The sequence below is a fragment of the Anas platyrhynchos genome, chromosome 10, assembly GCF_047663525.1.
Source record: "Anas platyrhynchos isolate ZD024472 breed Pekin duck chromosome 10, IASCAAS_PekinDuck_T2T, whole genome shotgun sequence".
NCBI classification, from domain to species: Eukaryota; Metazoa; Chordata; class Aves; order Anseriformes; family Anatidae; genus Anas; species Anas platyrhynchos.
This window is the reverse complement of record NC_092596.1, coordinates 10171426-10191696: the sequence shown is the minus strand read 5'-3', so window position 1 is coordinate 10191696 and position 20271 is coordinate 10171426. Positions and strand designations below refer to the sequence as shown.

The window sequence follows — 20271 nt, the reverse complement described above, 5'->3', positions numbered from 1 at the left end:
CTGTTTTTTGGGAGCCATGGCAAGAGAGAGTTGTCCCCATTGCTGCAGAATCAGCCTTTTTTTTTTTTTCCCCATGTTCGCCTTCCTCCCAAGCAGTACATGTTGGCCGCAGGTCAAGGTGTAAGGAAATCCTGCGGTGCGGAGGCTCCTTGTGGTGTTAGGCTGGCACGACTGCCTGCGGTGTTTTCTGGCGTGCTTCCTGGCTTAACCTGTTCATCAGATTTTGGGGTAGAGAGGAGTTTTTCCTTCAGGTCGCGCCGTGAGTATCCACAGTGTACTTCGTGATATATTTTCAGGGATCGGTTGCTAATGTTGTTTAATGAACTTTGTGTGGTTGCAAGGATGTGCGGGTCTGGGCAGTGATTTTCACCCACCCTGCTTTTCCGTGTCACGGTGCCGTTTCATCATGTGTGCTAATGATGCGAACTGTAAGTTTGGTGAAGGATGTGAGGACGTGTTCTGGGGCTCCTGATGGTTGAAGAGACGTGAAGTCAGCACTAGAAGCGTTATTTCCTGAGGTTGGAGAGCTGTTGTTCCTGTCCCCACTGTTCCCTTTCTACCTGATATTCCTAAAATATGTTGCAAAGCTGGACTTAAAATCAGCCCTGCTCTGGTACTGATCAGAGAAAAATCCTGTAATTTGTGCAGAAAAACCTCTAGAATAGATATGAGATTGCTGGCCTTTAGTCATGAGTTGGTAATTTTAGCAAGACAGTTTTGTTATAAGAAAGTTGATGCATAATGTGCATCCTATTCCTTTTTCTTATTACAGGAAAGAGAGGGGGGAAAGGGGGGAAAAAGACAGAAAGCAAGCAGGGAAGCAAGAAGGAAAACAGCTTGACTTAGCCTGAAGCAGAGATCGCATACCTGATAAACTGCTTCTTAAGAGAAATTGAAATATGGCAAAACGACAGTGCAGACGAGGATAATACCGAGGTTGTAGACAAGGAAGTGCGCTAACCAAACTCCGCGGAGCTGCTGAAACGCATCGGATCATCTGACTGTGACTTGTATTCTCAGCAAACACAGTTGTATAATTGATTAATTTGTCAACATCTCCGTAGAGCACAGCACTATGGTAACTAAGAGGCTCGCTCACCATTTTCCCAGGGAGCCCTGAAAAATGCATCTTTCCTTGGGAGGGCAGCAGGGAGGCAGGGCAGCACCTTGGAGGTCCGTCTGGGGAGGACGGATGCACACACACGAGTGCACTTGGGCACACACCCATGGTTGGAAGCAGCCCCTGGCCAGGGCAGGAAGGTGAACTTGGAGTGGTCAGATGGTGACGGGCACTTGTGGGACGCTTCTGGGGCACCACAGAGGTGTCTTGGAGTTGGCTTGCAGTATTTGCACCAGAGGTTACCCTCCGTGCTGTGCTCATCCCGTCTCCAGGCAGGGATTTAGGCAAGCCCCTCGGGTCCCCATGGCAGTATAACACCTCAGCAGGCACTTCTACACCTCCGTTTCCCCACAATTTGTGTTCCCTCTCCCAGATAAGCGACGTGCAAGTCAATGTCAGCCGTTTTGCTGGGTGGCAGGTGTAGGCAGATGGGTTAATTGATTGACTAATAGCTGAATGCCAAGATATTTGCAGGTGTGTTTATTCTTGTTTACAAACTGCCCGAGCTCAAGCAAGATTTTCAAGTATGTAGCAACGGCAGGAATCATATCCATAAAAATGCTAATCTCCTCTCTTGCTTCATCCGTTCAGCCCACAAACACACGCATACACATATGCGTAAAAGAAATTAATAAGGTTTGTTTGTTCTCTTCTGGGCTCAGCCTACTTTAATCTTATTTTAACTCACAGCGCAGCGCGGCGCATTGCTTCAGGACAATAAAGTTTTGACCGTCAGCAGCATAATAAGTAAACCATTTTTTGGAGAAATAAATAAACAAAAGATGAGCTGATAACAGCTCCCGTTGCTGTTAATTATTTCGCATAGACGCAGAAGCATTATAAGAAGACTTCTAAGTAATTCAAAGGATTTTTCTGAAAAGGATAAGCCAAACCCCTGGCCCTGCTGAAGGACCTCTCCCAGAGCATCAGCAGAAGGAAAATAGATATCCTGGGGATATCAGCCTTGGGGTCTGTGCCACCGAAGGCCCTACTGCCCGAACTGCAAGTATGTCTTCACGTCTTGAGGAGGATGCTGTGCGTTTGGTCCGGTTACAGCAAACCCAGCAATTAGGGAGGCTGTAAGAGCTGGGGAGGTTACACCCACGCCGAGGAAGTTGGGCTGCAAACCTGTTCGTCCCGTCGCTGAGCGCAGCGTACGCAGCCACGATTTACAGTAAATTAGAAATATTCGTGCTGATCAAAGTGTTTCTAATCACGTTTTATTAAGTGTGTGCATTGAGTCATGTGTGGCGAAAAGGTGGGACTTCGGTTGGCTCCGCTACTGCTGGCCATGTTAAGGAGGAGTATCAACAGTTTGCTTTACACTCAAACAGAATACTTGGAAAGGCTTTGTTTTGGAGCAGGCTTTTAACGGAAGGGGCACGGTAGGAAGTGTTAACAAAACAAACTCTGTGTGCTAATCTTAACACCTACATCTTCTGTTTAATCTTGCTTATTGCGGCGGGCTGAGCCTTGTCATTAGCGGAGACAATGAGTCAATGTAGAAAAAGCGAGTTCCTTCATTTTCTCTGCATCTGAAGCTCTGGGGTTGGCCTCCTGGATGGCAGTAGTGATTTGGAGATGTGCTGTTGCAGAGGGAGTGCACGTCGGCCCTTGGGGGCCAGTCTTGGGATTCTCCTTGCTCATTCTGCTGGAGCTGGGGCCTCCATGGATCCCAGTGCCTTCCTTACCTGGGGTATCTTCACGTCTCCTGGTACACGGTTCTTTTACTGAAAATTGTGTTACGTGGGAAGATTGCGTGCAATTCTGTATTGCTGCTTTCTGGAGATTCTTTGGTTTGGAAGGAGAATGCCCCAGAAGAATTTTTAGAGTAAGAGAGTGTGTGTGATTCTGCAATACTGTCCATAAGGGAGAAAGCTTTTTTATCTAAAATGGGAGAAAAATAAGTGCAATTCTCTAAAATTGTCACTAAACCATTTGGAAACAAGAAATGAGGCTGGATCAGAACTCCATCCAGAGCACATGTTTTGAATCTGGAGCTGAATTCCTTATCATGGGTGTATTCATAAATGCAACTAGTAGAGCAACCGAGATTTGGAGTGTTGGATTGATTTGATAGTTGGAAATAGGCTGTTGTGGCTAGAGCAGAACCTCTTCTTTCACTCAAGGGATGGATAAAGACTAAATCAAAAGAGGACGACAACTTCTATGTTTTGATTTCTTTTAAAAGGAAAGCATATGAATATTAACAAGCTGGAATAGCATTTTTCTTAAAAAGTTGTCCTTAGAGATGATGTATTATATTAATGTGAATTTGACTGCACGGTAAGTAAGATTTTATAAATATAAGTCATCATCTTATTTCAAAAACTGTCACATCTTGGAAACTATTCTGGGATTTTCTAGTGTAGTCCAGTTTGAGTTGTTTGAGTAAAAGGAGGTATCAGTGAACAAGTCAGATAATGAGCTGCTTTATGTAAAAGGCAGAGTGTCTATTTATGATGTATAGAAGTCCTAAGAGAGATAAATAGTTTAATCTTCTTTGGACTGTGTTTGAAATGTACTTTTTATGAGGTATTCCTGACTGTTCCAGAGCTTACTGCTCAGACACTTTCATGGACTTCGTTTCTGTTTGACTTACAGCTCTGCAGGGTCCTTTGCAGGCAAACGCAGGCAAATTTTCTTCAGTTGTATTTATTTGGTTCCTTGACCTCAAAGTAATTTTTTTTTGTGATGTAGGTGTTGTCAAACATTTTCTTCTGACCAGGTTGCTGTTGCCAGACCCAGCTGTTAGCACAAGGGACGGACAGTACCAGCAGGACCAGTCACACAAATCGTGGGGTTTGTCTTTGGCATCTTTGGCTCAGCGCCGAGGAGCTCTGCAGTTGACTTGAGAGGGTCTCTGCAGTAACAAAGTGTGTGGAGTTTGGAGCCACTGCACTAAACGCGTCTTTTTCCTTCTTTGTAAGTTCTTGAGATAAATTTACTGTGGAAAAGAGGATTGCTGGATGAATTAAATTAGATTAACTAAGCACTGTTTTTCTCCCTGTATTTCTATCAGTGTCTTGGCTTTGAGAGTTTGCCCACAGAACAGCTATTTTTCTGAGCAACAGCGTGGCATTTACTTTTGTCTTTCCTGACATGAATGTCATGTTTTATTAGGGAATCATCTCAATCAGCTTTACTAGCAGCTGATTTTCCTCCCAGCCTTGCAACACTTGCAATATCTTCAATCAGAGAAGAGCCCTGATGGGGAAATGTTGTTGGAAGGAGGACATGCAACGCCGGAGTCTGGCAGAGCAGGATTGCTCTTCTGCATAGAGGAAGCAAGCATCTGTGAGATATTAAAAACTTTTGACAGGGATGGGAAGATAATTCCCAAGATAATTCCACATCAAGCATCACTCTGGCTTCTATCTCCTGCCAGGCTTCCTAAGCCCTAGGTCATAAGGTTAGAGGGAGCTGTGGGCTGCTTCTGTCATCCCTCACCTGTGGATGAGGACCTTCCCTACAGCCCGTTGCCACCAGAGCCGGATCGCCTGTCGTCACCCGCCCATTAAGGATGACTGCTTCCAAAGCATTAGCATTCATGTCAGGACTAGATATGGATCAGCACAGGCTTAAATCATTGTCAGGAACAGATGTGAGATACCTAATCAGTTATTTCCTTAGGAAAATGAGTTTGATTGCATGAATAGTTGTAAATATTTCATTCAGCGACTCAGCTACTACGGCAATGGTAAACAAGCTTCGGAGAGGCATTTTGTGGTACTGCACTTGATTTCTTATTCATCTACACTTCGGCGTAGAAGAAAGCAGCTTAGGTACTTTGGATTACTTTTTGTGACAGCACGGCTGGCAACCAGGGGCTCACTTGAAGAGAGACGAGCACGCTTAGCCCTAAAAACCACACCAGCTTCAGCCTGGTTGGCTTACAGCATGCAGAATTTGCCCACACAGAACACAAAACTAGAAGAGATGTTCGTGTTAGGAAGGATGTAACACTAATTTCTGTGATCTTACAAGGAATTTTACTACTGACCTTTCACAGCTGGCCTGGTGGGAGGAGGAGAAGGAAGGAGGAAGGTGGTTTTTCTCTCTGCCTAATTGAATGTTTTCCCTGCTTGAGTTTTGGCTAAACCACTGTGAAGTTTGCTTGTGATTTATAGGAGACGTACACGAAAGCAGTGCAGGAAAGAAAGTGCAGGCTGCGAGTACAGATGATGTTTGCCTCTCCAACACGGTGTGAAATCCCGAGGAAACTGGGACTGCTAGCTAAAGGTCACGGACATTTTTAACTTCTGCTGCTGGCTTCGTGCTACTGCGTAAATGTTCGTCAGGGGTTGTGCTGGCCTTGGTGATGTTACGTAGTCAGATTATCACAGGAACAAGCTCCCTTTCAACCCGTCTGTTTTGTGGGCACGTACATTGCAGTATCTTTCATCAGCTGGTTTTAATGTTTATCTTCTGAGCCAGCCTACTTTTATGGTGTTAAATTTAGTATGGATGCTGCTGGTATGTGGATATATGGTTTAAGGTGCTTTGGTCGCAAAAGCCCAGAGTAACAGATTTGTGTCTGTCCTACTTCTGGAAAGCACAAACAAATCCCACTGCCTGCACCCAGGAATTACACAGGTGGGTAACACAAGAGGCACGTGCCAGCAGATCTTCGTTCTCCAGTGCTCTTTGCACTGTGTCTCAGGGGAGATGCTGTCTCACGCTGCAGCCTTTTCAGCTGGCCAGGTCTCTTACCTGAGAGTTACCCTTTGAGACAGATGGACCCATGCTTTTAACTTGCTGGCTGTGTTGGAGTCCTGGTTGTGACTCACAGGAGGAGGATTCTTAGTGTAAGAACATTGCGGATAAGAAATAAAACTCATTTTAAAATGTTCTGTATGCTCACGCAGTTGTTGAGGGACAGATCTTTTCCACTTTTAGAGTTTAAAAAAAAAAAAACCTTGCGAGAGAATCCCCAAAGCGAAGGGGACATTCAGTCGTGCTGAGTCATATTTTGTTATTTTGGTTGATTATCCAGCCAGCCATGCAAATAAACTGCAATTGAAAAAAAAAAAAAAAAAAAAAGTGTGTGAATGTCTTATCTATGACAGAATGAGGACTCGGGTCTTTGTGCATAATATGTGTAACAACAATGACCCAGTATTAAACTGCTCCAGTGGCTGTCATATTTGTAGTCTAAAAATGATAACGAAGTAATAAGAGAGAGAGACATGTTGATGTTTATCTCCTCTTTTCCTCTTTCGGAGCAAAAGTTTTGCTTTCTCATTACATTTCCAGTGCAGATTTGCAGTACTGTGCAGAATGATGAATCTGATTGCAGTTAATTGTTTAAATATTCTTTTATTCCTGAAGCTTTCAGAACAAATAACATCTTTTGAGGAGGTAGTTGAGAAGCGATACGGGCAAGATATTGCAAAAGGGAATATTGGATGTGAAGTTAAAAGTGTCTCAGAGAAGAGAAAGAGAAGGTGCGGAGGTTGTTCTAAAGAAGGAAGGAAAACCAGCTATATTATTAACACTTCCAGTAACATAAGTGGCAGCAATTCTTCTTGGAAAAAAAAAAAAGTGTGAGCTTCAATGGTTCAAATCCATCCTTGGTGTAACTGCAATAGAATTAGACTTGGATCAACAGCTTTGCTGGTTCATAAGTCTTTAGGGGTTACTGCATGCAAATACTGTAAATGAGCGTGACTTTGTCCAAAATGCATTTAATGACTGTATTTATCGTCTGTCTGTCTTCTTCATAGTAAACAAGAAGGAGAAGGTCTCGTAGCCACAGAAAATATTTTGCATCATGCTGTCTAACTAGGGCCATTATTAGCTGTTCTCTGCTCAAAAGAGCCGTTCTTTAGGGTAGCTGAAGCACAAACACGCTTGGTCTTTGGGACCCCTTTGCAGCCATATTGTGTATTTGTAATGCAGGAAATAAAACACTGGATAGAAAATTACCACTTCAAGACAAGTGTGGGTTATTTTGGAAATTCTGAGCAATTAGGTGAATTTTCTCACAATAACGCTCACATCCAGTGCTTAATCATACACTTGAAACAAGTGGGCTCAGACCTTATGAAAAGTGTTTACTTGTTCGGCTTTAAGGCACAGGCCAAGAAATAACTTGATCGGATTAGTCGGGGTTGAATAGGAACAGCAGCAAATAGAATCAAACGAGTGTGAACGATGCTGCTGTGCTCTGCATTAGGAAAATATCTGCCAGCTGCCGTTGCAGAGCATAATCCCGCAAGATGCTGACGCCTCTGGTTCCCGTTGCCCGAGGAAGCCAGGGCAGGGTTCCTCGGGCGTGCGGTTCCCATCGCTCACCTGAGTCACACAGCATTTTTTTTTCTCTTAAATCCTTCTTTTCCCTCTTACATAAAAGCTGGTTCTTTTCTACCTCCTCTTTCTTGAAAGGCTCTGGACGCTTGCAGGGCCGGGGTGCGTGGCTGGTTATTCTCAGCTGCAAGATTACAGAGATGGCAGCAGTAAGGTCAGTGGGGCACGGACACGGCTCAGCTGGAGAGCAGATGCGAGGAGATCATTTAAGGAAAGCAGCTGAAATTCCCGGAGCCAAATGAGGATAAGACAAATTTTGAAATGTAAGCGCTTTGTTTAAATTCCTTTTGACTTACATGCACGTTATACCTGGAACGCTCCCGAATTAAACACACCGAGAGGGTAAAGAAGTTTTTCTTAGCTTGAACTTGGACGCGTGAAGCCAGAGATATAAAATGAGGTCAGTTAGCTCAGCTGCAGTGAATCCTTTGATATTCATTTAATGGGTAAGTAGATAAAACTCTAAGTAAGCCTGCATGTAAGACTTTGAATTTTAACTACTAGAGCTCTTTATAATTTTCTCACAGGTCTTTCACATGGGGCAGTTGAACTGTTCAGACAGCTAGTGCTGCTCCACTTCTGCTGCAGGAGAATAAATGCTTCACTGCATGGCCCCGGGGCCCGTTCTCTCCTTTCTTTTCTGTCTCTGAACCAGAGCTGAGAGGTGGGCTGGTGCTGGGAAATGCCATCGTTTTGGCAGTGTTCAGGTTTGAGATTTGGGCTGAAGTCGAGAGTTTTAACTCTGGATCAGCAGCTGAATTCTCCTCTGCTATGGGGAGGCTTTCAATCTGGTTTAGACCTATCTCTAATCCTTTTGTCATAATATTTCCTTTTTTTTGAATAGCTTCCTTATGTATTGAGTTCCAGAAATTCCAGGCTGGTGATACACATGAGAAACAGATTGCAACAGAGAGCAGATTATATTACTCAGGTCTAGGATTACGGAGGCAAAACGCTTTTTCTTCAAGTTGTTTTAGAAAGGGAGAAGAATCTTCCTTTTTTTGATTTATCAGTAGAAATTCGGGATCAAATGAACCCTGAGCTGTCCTTCCACTGGTCACTCAGTGGTCACTTGAGGAAAAAATAATGAACTGTTGTTTTTTTCTCACTCCTTTGCTTGGAAATCAGTTCTTATCAGTGCTACATATTAAAGTGAGTTCTAAGACTCTAGTCTGATGCTTCAGGAAGCTTATTTTAGGAGGGAAGACTTGACTGGATGCCAGTAGACAGGGCTAATCGTCGGGACATCTGGATTCACTTCTTAACTCTGCTGGCTGACCTTGGGCCAACGATTTAGGTCAAACTTTTCCAAAATGTGCATTGTTTGTAGGTGCTTGTGCTGGGTTTTGGCATTACTTAAAATTAGGCTGTAGCTGCATTTACCATTTCAAATCCAGCTTCCCAAAACTGGGACACTCATAAAAAGACAGAAGTGAAATGTGTGCCCCTGTTTCCTCACTTGTACAACAGGGATAAGCATGTTTATAGAGCATGCCAGGACTTCCTGACGTAGAAGCAGTGGAGGAGAAAGCAGCAAGATGCTTGCAGAGCATCGGAGAAGTCAACATTGTTCATAGAAAGCAAAGGAAAATGAACAAGAACCAGGCTCCCAAGACCTCCCAGCACAGCAGCCATAGGGCTCCCTGGTACAGAGGACCCAGCAGATGTAAGGAAGCAGAGGAATGACAGAGGCAGGGATAGCTGGCTACCTGCAGGGTGTCTGTACCTCATCCAGCTGCCTCGTGGTGCATTGCCCAGCAGGAGCAGGGCCCTGGCTGAGTTTCCCTCTCTTGTAGGGGACGTGGTGTAGTGCAAGGACAGGGCAGTGCAGGAGAAACATGCCTTGTGCCTTCAGGATGCTCTGATTTGTGTCAGACAGTCAGTCTGTGCATGCCAGAAAGGAATGGGCTGTACTAAACACTCGGTCATGTAGTGGAGGAGCACTGAGAGTATTGGGCCTCTTTCATTAAATGAAGTCCAAATAGAGAAGTCTGGCACCGCCTTTCTTGTTCTTCAGACAGGTACCTTGGGACCCTGGGATGTGCTTGTCAGGGAGATGGCAATCAGTTCCTGCTTTCATCTCTGCTCATCCTGCAGCCTGTGAGAAGAAGGACTTTTAGCCAAGTCATGCAACCCACTTATCTCCTCACCAGAGCAGAGCAGTTGGGAAGTGGGGCCCTGGAAGCCCCAGTGACCCACTGCTGATGCATTTGAAGGGTCCTCCTTTCCCTGTGCAAGGCAAACAGCCCTCGGGCCTCACTTTTAGTTTTGCATTATGAGTTCCACCTGCAGCACAAGCAAACACAAAGCACAAATCTCCTCATCTGTACCATCCTCCAGAATCTGAAATGCATTTTATATACAAGCCATAGAAAGAAGAAACTGAAAACAAAACAATATATATATTGTTTGAGCAGAAAAGGAGAACAGCTGAGGACATGGGTGCTATTACTGCCTCCTTGAACAAACTGGTGGCTGATGGTTTAGCTTGAGTAGGTGGCTGATTTTCTTTATTGGATAGTGATTGCATTTATTCTGCACACAGGGCCTAAAAGTAGGTAGTTCAATGGCACATAGACTTAGTTTGGGATGAGCTTCACCCATAGTAAATCGAACAGAAAAGGAAACACAAGCAGGATTTCAGGGTAGCACAACCAAAACTTGTTGTCCATCTTGTTTAAGCTGCAGAATCAAATTATTTGTTTTGTTGGCTTGCTTGTTTTTTAGCTTGTCGAGCTGCTTATTTCATTGCTGAAATTTGTTGGGTTAACTTCCCACACACACAAACGCCATCTTTTGTGATTTGCCAGAGAAGTGGATATGATAGAAAGTGCCCTGAGGCACGAGACAGGGAGCCCTGCTTGCCTTCTTTCCACATTCACCAGCAGGAATGGTTGCTTAACTTTAAACCTCAGGAGACGAGCAGTGCTGCAGTCATCCTGAACGTCACCTTTCCTTGGTAGAGATTGCTTTCAGTTTTTTTTTGTAAATCATTCTGAACTAAAATGCATGTTTATATGTGTATGTCTGTGCACCCCATGCATTGCCCTGTTGGGATCAGCCATAAGCAGAACCAGAGCTTTAAGAAAATTCCTATTTTCTGGAAATGTTGGAGAAAATTCTGTTCAAAAGGCTTCTGGTTGTGAGATTTCAATATTGCTGCCTTCTCTTTGTCTCTATGTGCCTTTCCTGGAAATAGTCACATGCGAACACACATCTCAATTTCTGCTGAAGGATTTTTTGTGAACTGCCTTTGCTGCTATGCCACGCAAGGGAAAGAAAATTGTATGTTATTGTTTGGGGATTATTTGGCTCTAAATATTAGTCTGAGCATCCAGGTCCAGAAATACCGTGTCTGAATGAGCCAGGTGTGTTAAAAATGTATTTATAGGCTAGATACATTTTCATCATTTCATAGTACAACACACGTTTGCTGGAAAGGTAGTTCCTGTAGTAACTGGCTACAAATAAACACAGGTATTTGTCCAAGACAGCAGGAGTATTATTTGCATGCTCATTTTTCTCCTCTCCTGCGTGTGCCACTGGAGTTGTGTTCTTGTACTGGTAGGGTTGTGAATCAGCAGTCCTGCCTTTTGCCATCTTTTGAGGATTTTAAGAGGCTATTAGACAAATTGATAGAGTTAATTAAATACATGCCCTTCTTGTTACAGAAGCCCTGGAGACATTTTAAATAATCTTCTCCAACGTTGCATCTTTAGCCTGCAAAGCTTAGTAAATTGCTGGAACAGAACAAAGTTGGCCAGCTATTTTCTTCAGGATCTGACAAAAATCCTAGAGAACAAAATGTTCCAGTAATCATCTTTTCTTTTCAAGTGTCTGTTAGTGTTTTTTAATCTTTCTCCCCTTTCCTTTTGTCAGAAAACAGCATACCCTAGTTAAAAAAAATAAATAAATAAAGACACACAAGCAAAAAAATAGAAAACCCACAGCAGCATTGTTCCTGCCTTTATCTTTCATTTCATTTTGGTGCTGAATCACAGTGTTCTGATACAGCCTCTTTTATGGCGTAATTGTTTTGTATAATCCATTTTCTTTGGGCACCTCTTAGCTTCTCTCTGAAGCTGTTACTGCTGTAATGAATGTAGTCATAAATCTGTCACAGGTAACAAGCTAAATTTAGAGCTCAATAAACCAGGAGGGGGATGCTGCAGCTAAGCGAGCGCATTGAGATGCTCCTCTTACAGCAGTGGCAGAAAAGGTCCACTTCTGACAGATGAACAAGAGGAGGACACAGATTTTTGGGTTCTCTCATCAATTCACCACCATTATTACCCTGTTCCAGCTGCTGCAGAGATGCTGCACAAAAATACAGGCAGGAGTGGGAAACAGAAGTAAGTGGTGGAGATCCAGGGATGGGGAGGATCCTCACTGTGTGTAAAACAGTCTGAAAGGTTCAGAGGCACTGTTTGGTTTTTCCAAATGTCATTTACATTAGCATCTTATAATTGAATCAGTAGCACTTCACTGAAAAGGTTAAATTCTGCCTTTTAAAAATTAAATCTGCTGTTTAGCTGTCAAGCACAGTCATGCCCTCCTGTTGCCTCTGGAAGAATGAAACATCGCCGTATTGACATATAAATCGTACTGCTGGAGAATGCATTATCTCTCTTATTTACGGCTGTGTTGTGCTGCATCTTGTAATTGAGGGCTCTCTGCAGAATTCATTGCATGTAAAATCCATGGAAATTGTTAGCACGGCACATTTCTGTAATTAAAATATTTCCTACAGTATAGATTTGAAGACTCCCGATCTGCCATGCATTACACAAGTGCAAAATGCTACAAAAATATAAATACAAAGTTTTTGTGCATAGAGAATATTTTTAATTAGATGACTTGAAATAGTTGGAGAAAGCAATCAAATTAGCTGTTTTCAGGGCTGTTTTTAGGTGAGTGATGAAACTTTATTTGCTGCTGATCACAAAGAAATCAGAGCACTAGACTCACAGAGTGAGCTTTACCTTGTCGTCAGTGACATAGCCAAATAATTAAAATTAACACTATATTGAAGCATTCAACTGTTGTTTTCAGGGGATAACTCTTTCTAATATGTTATGCCATTAAGAGTTACCCTCAAATGTTTTGATGTTTTACAGCAATCCAATAAACATTATCTTTAGTCAAAATATTGCAGTTTTAGATAGCTCCCGAAGTCAAACAGTTCGGCAAAACAAAGAGTTAAAAAAATTCCTTCTCCCGTTCCCTCTTTAGTAAAAATTGTGCCAGAATATTGCAGAAAGGATGAAACAGCACTTTAACTTTTAGATGTGTATCTGAGAAGTCCATTGTCTTGTTAAGGCTGTCAGACTCCATTGCTCTTTCTGTAACCCTAGAAACAACTTTAATACAGTGATGTTTGAAAAGTCTAAAACGTTAACTTGCCTTTAAAGTGCTTTTCTCATTGTTTGAGATGCTTCGTGCAAGGGAAGAACAAATCTTTTCTCGCTATAGAGGGCATTAAGCAATGATGGATGTGCATTTCTTGGTGGGACACTGACCATCACCGGTTGGAGGCAGGGTGGAAGAAGCTACTGGCAGCATCCACAGGTGTCCTCTCTCCTCACCTGCCTGCAGAGTTCAGGAGTTCTCTCCGTGTATTGCAGGAGAGGATTTTCAGGAGGCAATAAATAAATTTTGATCCCTCTGGTTAATACAGTTAAGGTCAAAGAGATTCTATCTGGAGCTGTTTAAAATACTCTTAACATGCAGACATACTTCTGTCAATAGTGCTAAGTGCCTTATCTTGCCGAGGAGTGTATACAACCCTTATGAAACTATTCTTAAGTATTCTGCTTACTATATTTAGCCCTGGCTCATAACAAGACAAAAAGCACTTAGCTAAATGTAGTCCTGAAGTGCTTAATCCGGTTAAGAATATTCTGTCCTTAGGTGTCTTCTGCTAAGACTTTTTATAGCTCACCATCCTGCTGCATCATGCAAAAAGCTTCTCCGTGGGATCGGGCCTGTGACTTCTTTTATGGCCTTTTATTCTGTCTGAGCCTCCAAGTCTGGTGCTGACCACGGGCATCGCTCGCGTTCACCGGGGTGTCCCCAGGACAGGCCCAGGAAGCCTCGTCACCCCAGCAGCTCACATCAGCCGTGCTGTGGAAGGATGCCACGGCTACTGCTGGAGACAGGGGAATTGGGACTGCCTTTCCTAATTCAGGCTTGGTGAGCATTGACTGGACGTTGTTAATGTTCAGTAAAAAGCCTGCGGTGGTTAGACAGTCAATGGGAAGGTTTCTGTGCAAAGCTTTGCGCTCAAAACTCAGGAAGAATCCTTTAGTTTGGCTGAGTTTTTGCATACTTTGGCCTGTATGTGAAAAATGCTTTCTGAAAAGTTTTAATAGATTTGTTTGTGTGGTTCCAAGTACTTTTTTATTTTTTTTTTTAATCTAACCCACTGCTTTAAAAAGAATATTCTCGATATCTCTGTATCTCAGAAATCGTTAAGGGTTAGCAAAACTTGAGTGTGGGCCATCCTTCTGGAGGAGAAACGACGACGTAATTTTGAAAAAAGCAACGCTGACGATGAGAAGCAGTGACTAAGATAAGAATTTCAGTTCCAATGTAGGTCACTAGGATAGCAAACAAGATCACACACTCCTTTTGAACTCGGATAAAAGCTTGTAATTTGACCAGCGTACAACTGCTGTGAGAGCAGCAGCCTAGCAGGTCCCCTGTACCTAAACCTGGCACGTAGGTGGTGTTTGCAGCGGGGACACCAGTCCTTGCGTAAGGTTTTCCCTGGAAGTTCGTGTTCTGAGCTGAAATTGCCGACTTAATCCCAGCCGCGCTTTTTACTGAAGTGCTTAGGGCTGAAACACATGAAGCGTATTATATAGCTGCATGTTTGTGTGTTACTCTGGTACTTCCATTGTGCCAGGAGCTTCAGTCCTCTTCCAGGTAACTGCAGTGTTTATAACCAGTTTATAACCAGTTTATAACTGCAGTTTATAACCAGGGCATTACAGTTTATCTCAGCCAAGTTTTTCAAGCAGGCGGACTGACATAATCTCACGTGGGTGCAGTGAGCAAGCATTCGGCCTGTTGTCCCATTTTGCCTCCCCTACAGAGCACTCTCCCCATACCACAGGACGGGCTCTATGTTGGCCACAAACACCAGATAGATCAGCGCTGGTGAATGGCAGATGAACTCACAGGTTCTCATTGCACACATGCCAGCTGTACCATCGGGTGTTGGAAGGACTCCTATCGATCCTCAGCGGCCCCACACTAGTCGGGCTGTTCTTCCACACTACCGGGTCTTGTGTTTTTTTGGGCCTTCTTCTGTGGCAGCAGGTGGTGCACACAGAGCCAGGAGTCCCAGACATGTCCCAGTGTCCCTGGGTGCTCCCCAGTTACACCGACCACCTTTCTCACTGGTGGCCGCAGACCTCTTCGGCTTGAAGCGATTGCTGCTCTTGAGGCTAAGTCTCGTTTGCAACTGTGTTTTAATTGTGTTTTGCTTTTCCTTCTAGGATTAATTTTTCTCCGTCTCTATTTACATGGTGATAAGAAGTGCTGATCCCACTCCGTCAGTCTGGACTGATGAATCTGAGCAATAGAACAGGTAATGACTCACTGGGCTTCCAGGGACTCACGCAGGGAGAACCACCCCCTCCCAATGGCGTACATCCACATTTTGGGGCTGGAGAAACCACACAGAAATCATACAAATCATACTCTGCCCAAGTCCCCTGCAGGGAGGGGAATCCTCGCTCCAGAGCAGGGGAGGGAGGAGGAATTTTTGTTGCTTTTTCTGTGATCAGTATCTTTGACATCCTCTCAGTTGTGGGTGGTTTAATTTCATTTGGAATTACTGACCTGAGAGCAAAGCACCAGTGAAGAGGTCACCCTGATCATGATGGATTTTATATCATTGCACGGGGCTTGAGAGTACCGTGTCCTTACTGGGAATTGCAGCCAACTGTTCTCCTCACCTGTGCTGCAGGAGCAGTTAGAGTACGATAAAGACAGCAGCCCACAGTGACTGCTGACAGACAGACCCCAGGGAAGCCAGGTCACCTTCCCTTCCTTTCCCTGGTTAATGCCAGCGGAGGAAGAGTTTCGACTTGCAGCCTTGGGTATGAATCCCCGTGGTGGGATGCAGCTGGGATGATGTGGTGGGAGTCCACTGGTGCAAGCATCGGTCGTTGGCCACAGGGCATTTCAGGTGAGCCTGTCTCATATCATCCCTCGAATCTCCTGACCGTACCCTGCTGTTGCCTAATACTAATCCTCTGGGGGATCAGCATACCTTCCTCCTGTGCCCTTGCGCTGGGACAGAAATCTCAGTTGCTCTTTAAGCATTGCAATGGATTCCAGCAGCCTAGCAGGACCAGGCACTGTGCTACCTGGCACAGACATCGAACTGAGATCAGCTCTCACGTTTACATGGGAGATGCTGGTTCCTGTGCAGAAATCAGTGCTTTGGTAGGGTTCCCCATCCCTGGTGTTCCCCTGGCTGCATCAGGTGCTGGCTGCGCTTGATTGTGGCTGGGGCTGTTTTCACAGAGGGGACTGCAGAGGCAGGCTGGGGGCTGCTGGCTCTTTCCCAGTACAGTTACAGTTATTGCAGATGAATGTTTGGGCATATGGCAAAGGTTTCAGCTCTCAAGCCTCAGTAGGTGACAGAGCAGGCAAGAAACTATGTAATCGAGCGGAGGCTGGGGAGGGGGTGATAGAAACATCCAGGAGGTCATAACGTACAAACCAGTAAGCTCCATGTTCTGACAGCCTCAACGAGATCAGGCAATGTGACTCAGTAAGTACTTCTGTCCTTTCCTTCCAGAGCCCTGTGTCGTGTAAACGAACTGATGGATGAAGATGAGAAGGACAGGGCAAAGAGGTATGAAGGGATGCACGGAGCGCTGAGCTTGCAAGCTCTTCCAGGGAAGAACTGCAAATGCTGTGTTGTCTGATGCGGGTAAAAGTAGTCAGGGCACTGATGTCAGAGGCAAAATCCTGCAGTTTTCAGGCTGTGGATAGCAGACCACATAAAATGGAATTTTGTCACCATTTTCAAGCTTCTCACGGTGTATTTGACCGCCCCTACGATGGGTTAATCAGCTCGGTGCTCCTTAGATTACATTCCTTTACCCTCTTGTTATCCCATGGCTATTTACCATGCTGATGCAGTACCCCAATCTGTGATTTTATTGACCTCATGCAGTGCTGCCCACCTGGGTTCCCCATGAGACTTAGAGGGCAGTCCTGCCTTAGCACAGGTAGGAAGGAGCTGGTCTTCCTTCAGAGCAGCTTGGTTCAGCTGTAATTACTCATCGTACATTAGTGCCAAAACAGAGAGGGCTGGGAAAGCAAATGCTGGATGTGAGAACCTCCAAATGCCAACCTGAAAGTGAATGGAAATGCTTCCTGCATACCGAACTCGGGCTGGATCACAGGGCTGATGTATCATCATGAATGCACTTGTAAAGAAAAATAATTACTACTGGAAGAGGTTGTATGAAAATAGGGTTATCTCAGATAGGAGCATTGGAAAGAACATTTTGGAAGAAATTGAATGGATTTGCTTTCTCCTTTATTGTTTTTAATGGAGGGGAAAACCCTAATAAAACATTCTTTAATTGTATTAATGCAAGCTGGAAACGAGTCTGTGGTTTCCGCAGCCAGACTCTTAACGTGCCCAGTTTCATATATCACACTGCTGCCACTCCAGATTTCCAAACCCAGATGTGAGAGCGTGTGCTTGACTTTGTTCTGCAATCAAATTATCTCTGCACAATGTTCTCTGGGAATGAGCTACTTCTGCAGGTACAAATTCAAGAACGAGGCATCCCTCTCATTTTGACCTCCACATGTGTGCATAGTAACTGCAAAACAGAAGTGGGCAAAAAGTCAGTGTGTGATGCCAGGACTATTGTACTGGAGAAATTTCACCTATAGCACCTTTGTGAAGCCATCACTGGTTTTGAAACAATGAGAACTGCTGCTGAAATGTGCATAAGGATGCAGTCTTGCTCAAATGCATATAAATCCTATTTGTTACCTACAAGCATTCCTTTCTGACAGTGAGTTCGGTCCTGCTGCAAGGCTCAAGGCACCAGCACTTACTCCCAAGCCTAATTTTAAAGAAATGAGCAGTCCCAGCAGGGTTCAGAGTCTTGTACTTAAAGTGTTTTGCTGGGACAGGGCCACTTGATCCTCCTTGGGTCGAGCTGCAGACCCTTCCTTTTACTTAGTGCCATTCATGTTTCTGTCATCCAGGGCATCACGCAACAAATCTGAAAAGAAGAGGAGAGACCAGTTCAATGTCCTCATTAAAGAGCTTTGCACAATGCTGCAGGGCCACGGCCACCCTCTCAAGATGGACAAGTCCACCATACTGCAGAGGACCATCGACTTCTTACAGAAACAGAAAGGTAGTGAGGGCACTGCCCCCTTCCCCTTGGACCCTTTCCCCTTGGAGGCACTGGCTCTGCAGCTGACCAGCAGCCAGTTGCTGCTCAGAAGATGAAAACTGTTTTTCCCAAGCATCTAAAAACCCCGTATAGGACATGAATTTAAGTGAGGGTCAGATTAAGGCACAGCAGTTGGTGACAGCAGATGGGGCTAGGCTTGAATGCAGTGACATTGCTGCATTTCCCTCACCAACATCCCCATCCCCTGGCATGTTTTATGTGCTCTCAAGCAGAGCAAGAAGGAGGAGCTGAGGAACAGCACACACCACAAAAGAGGATTTCTGCCCCCTCTTCCCAGGTCTGGATGGGTGCAGCCCCTCCTGCTGCCTGTGGGCTCCTGCCATCCTGCAGTGGCTGCAGAGCCAGCCCCAGTCTGCTGTCAGTGATGCTCTGAGGCTAGCCCAGAGCACTGGAAAGAACATTTTTGAAGAAATTGTTTTCTTCAGTTTTGAAGGTTCCCTTCAAACTACCCAAAATGTCTCCTCTTTTTTTTTTTTTTTTTTTTTTTTTCCTCTCCTGATTTCTAATGCATTTCTATCGTGATGGCGTGGAAATTGAGTGTTGCATATAATAAGGCTTTGTATGGAGAATGATCTGAGGATGATTCCTCTGAAAGCTTCTTAAAAGAAATCGTGTTACTTGAAAATGAAAAAAAAGTCCCAATGAATGTGAGTCATGTTGCTTTTTTGATGTTTTCTCTGTAAGAAATCACAGCACAGACAGAAGCCTGTGAGATTAGACAAGACTGGAAGCCTTCATTTCTTAGCAACGAGGAGTTCACCCAGTTGATGTTAGAGGTAAGAAGAAATTAAAGCTGCATAGATTAGTGAAAAGTAATCGGTTCAGTGGAGTAGTTCAGACATACAGTTCCTTTCACCTGTGGGTCCCAGTGTTAATGATTTCTGCTTTGCTGGCACTTATAATCCAAACCTGACAGAGACCAGTGTTGTGCTAAATGCTTTGCAGACACAGAATTAGGAATATGACTGCTTCCCCTTAAAGGTAAACAGCTTTTCATTTAGGCATGAAGCCCGATTTGGCCCAGCTTTGGCCAGGTGAGAGAGGAGAAACAGAACTGCCCTTCTCAGACCAGCTACAGGAGCAAAAACTGGGAAGGATCTGAGCAAAGCAGAGCAGCTCCCATCCTCCCACATCCCATTAGCAAGGCAGCCCTTGCATTGCTGCCACTAGCTGCGCAGGGCTGTACCTGTGCTGCGACTGCCACGTCTTTTACTTTGGTTGCTTTTACGTGTGCTCAGATGAGCCCTGATCCTGTCACCTATAAAATGATGAGCTGATGTAGAAACACCCCACGAGCCTACATTTTTCTTTTCTTAAAGATGCCACTTGGGTTCTGTACTGCCTGCTCCTCCAGCAAGGACATCTACCCTGCGTAGGCAGCTGCTGCTCTTTGCCCCACCAAAACTAGGGTGTATGCCGGGCTGAGCTGGGAGGTGCTGCAGTGTCTTAGTTACTCCTTTTCATCAGGATGTCATGACTCACCTCCCTGGAAAAGTCTGTTCATTCTTTCTGGGAATTTTTCTTACCAAACAAGCTAGTTTGTTCCAGCTGAATCAAAACAAATTTCTCCCTTACAAGTGGCCGGGGGGAGCCCTTCAATAACTGTTCGTTTGCTGGACTATGTTTGACCATTGAGCAGTTTACTTAAAATCAGTGTTTTTACCCAGAGAGTGCTTATTTTTAGCAAAGGCAGGGACTCAGACAATGAGACAGGGAGTAGCTGGCTGCGGGGAAAGATGCTGGATGCTCCCTCTGTGCAGCATCTTTGGCTTCCTGCAAGCCGAGCTGCAGAGCAGCCTAATGATGTCATTAGAAGAACTGGCTTTGTACACAGTACTGGCCAGGCATCAGACCTCCTAGACCTTCCAAGTGTTACAGAAGAATAGGAACAGAGACTGGATCAATGGTACAAGAAGATGTTGTGAAGAACAGGGAGAGAGCTCTCAAAGAAGAAAGCACATGCAGTGATTTAGAAGGCACTGAGAACATAGACTCCGCGCCAGGAACCATAGTGAAAAGGAAAGGGAAAACAAACTTTGAAAAAAAAAAGGGAAAACAAACTTTCAAATTGTCATGTCAGTTGCCTAGCAAATGAGTGCTTTAAGCAAGATAAATAAGGCTTTAGATCTTGTCCTTAGGAGCCATAAAATTAGTTTTTTTAAATGTATTATTTTTTTCATCTGTCTCTGTTTATCCATCCATCCATCCATCCATTCATCCATTCATCCATAGTGCTGGGTTTGCCGTGATGATATCTAACATTTCCTTACACACTGAACTGGTTAACTATTGTGCAATTCAGAACACATAATGAAGTGACTGAAGTCACTAGGATTGTGTGGGTGTAGAAAACTTAACCACCACCGTCTTGCTTCA

At 44.4% G+C, this 20271-nt stretch overlaps 1 protein-coding gene across 4 annotated transcripts in view; it reads left to right on the top strand.

The window, feature by feature from the left end:
- PASD1 (PAS domain containing repressor 1) overlaps positions 1-20271 on the top strand; it is an 88979-nt gene that overhangs the window by 46950 nt on the left and 21758 nt on the right. For 2 of the 4 annotated variants that reach the window (XM_013100489.5, XM_027465338.3), the window contains exons 2-5: positions 14932-15023; positions 16245-16301; positions 17681-17835; positions 18580-18671. In XM_013100489.5, coding sequence (XP_012955943.4) covers positions 16270-16301; positions 17681-17835; positions 18580-18671 — 279 coding nt within the window. In that variant the 5' untranslated portion in view covers positions 14932-15023; positions 16245-16269. Of the gene's footprint in view, positions 1-256; positions 7693-14931; positions 15024-16244; positions 16302-17680; positions 17836-18579; positions 18672-20271 lie in introns of those variants that run through there. The other 2 variants (XM_038184500.2, XM_013100492.5) reach the window with 2 other exon arrangements.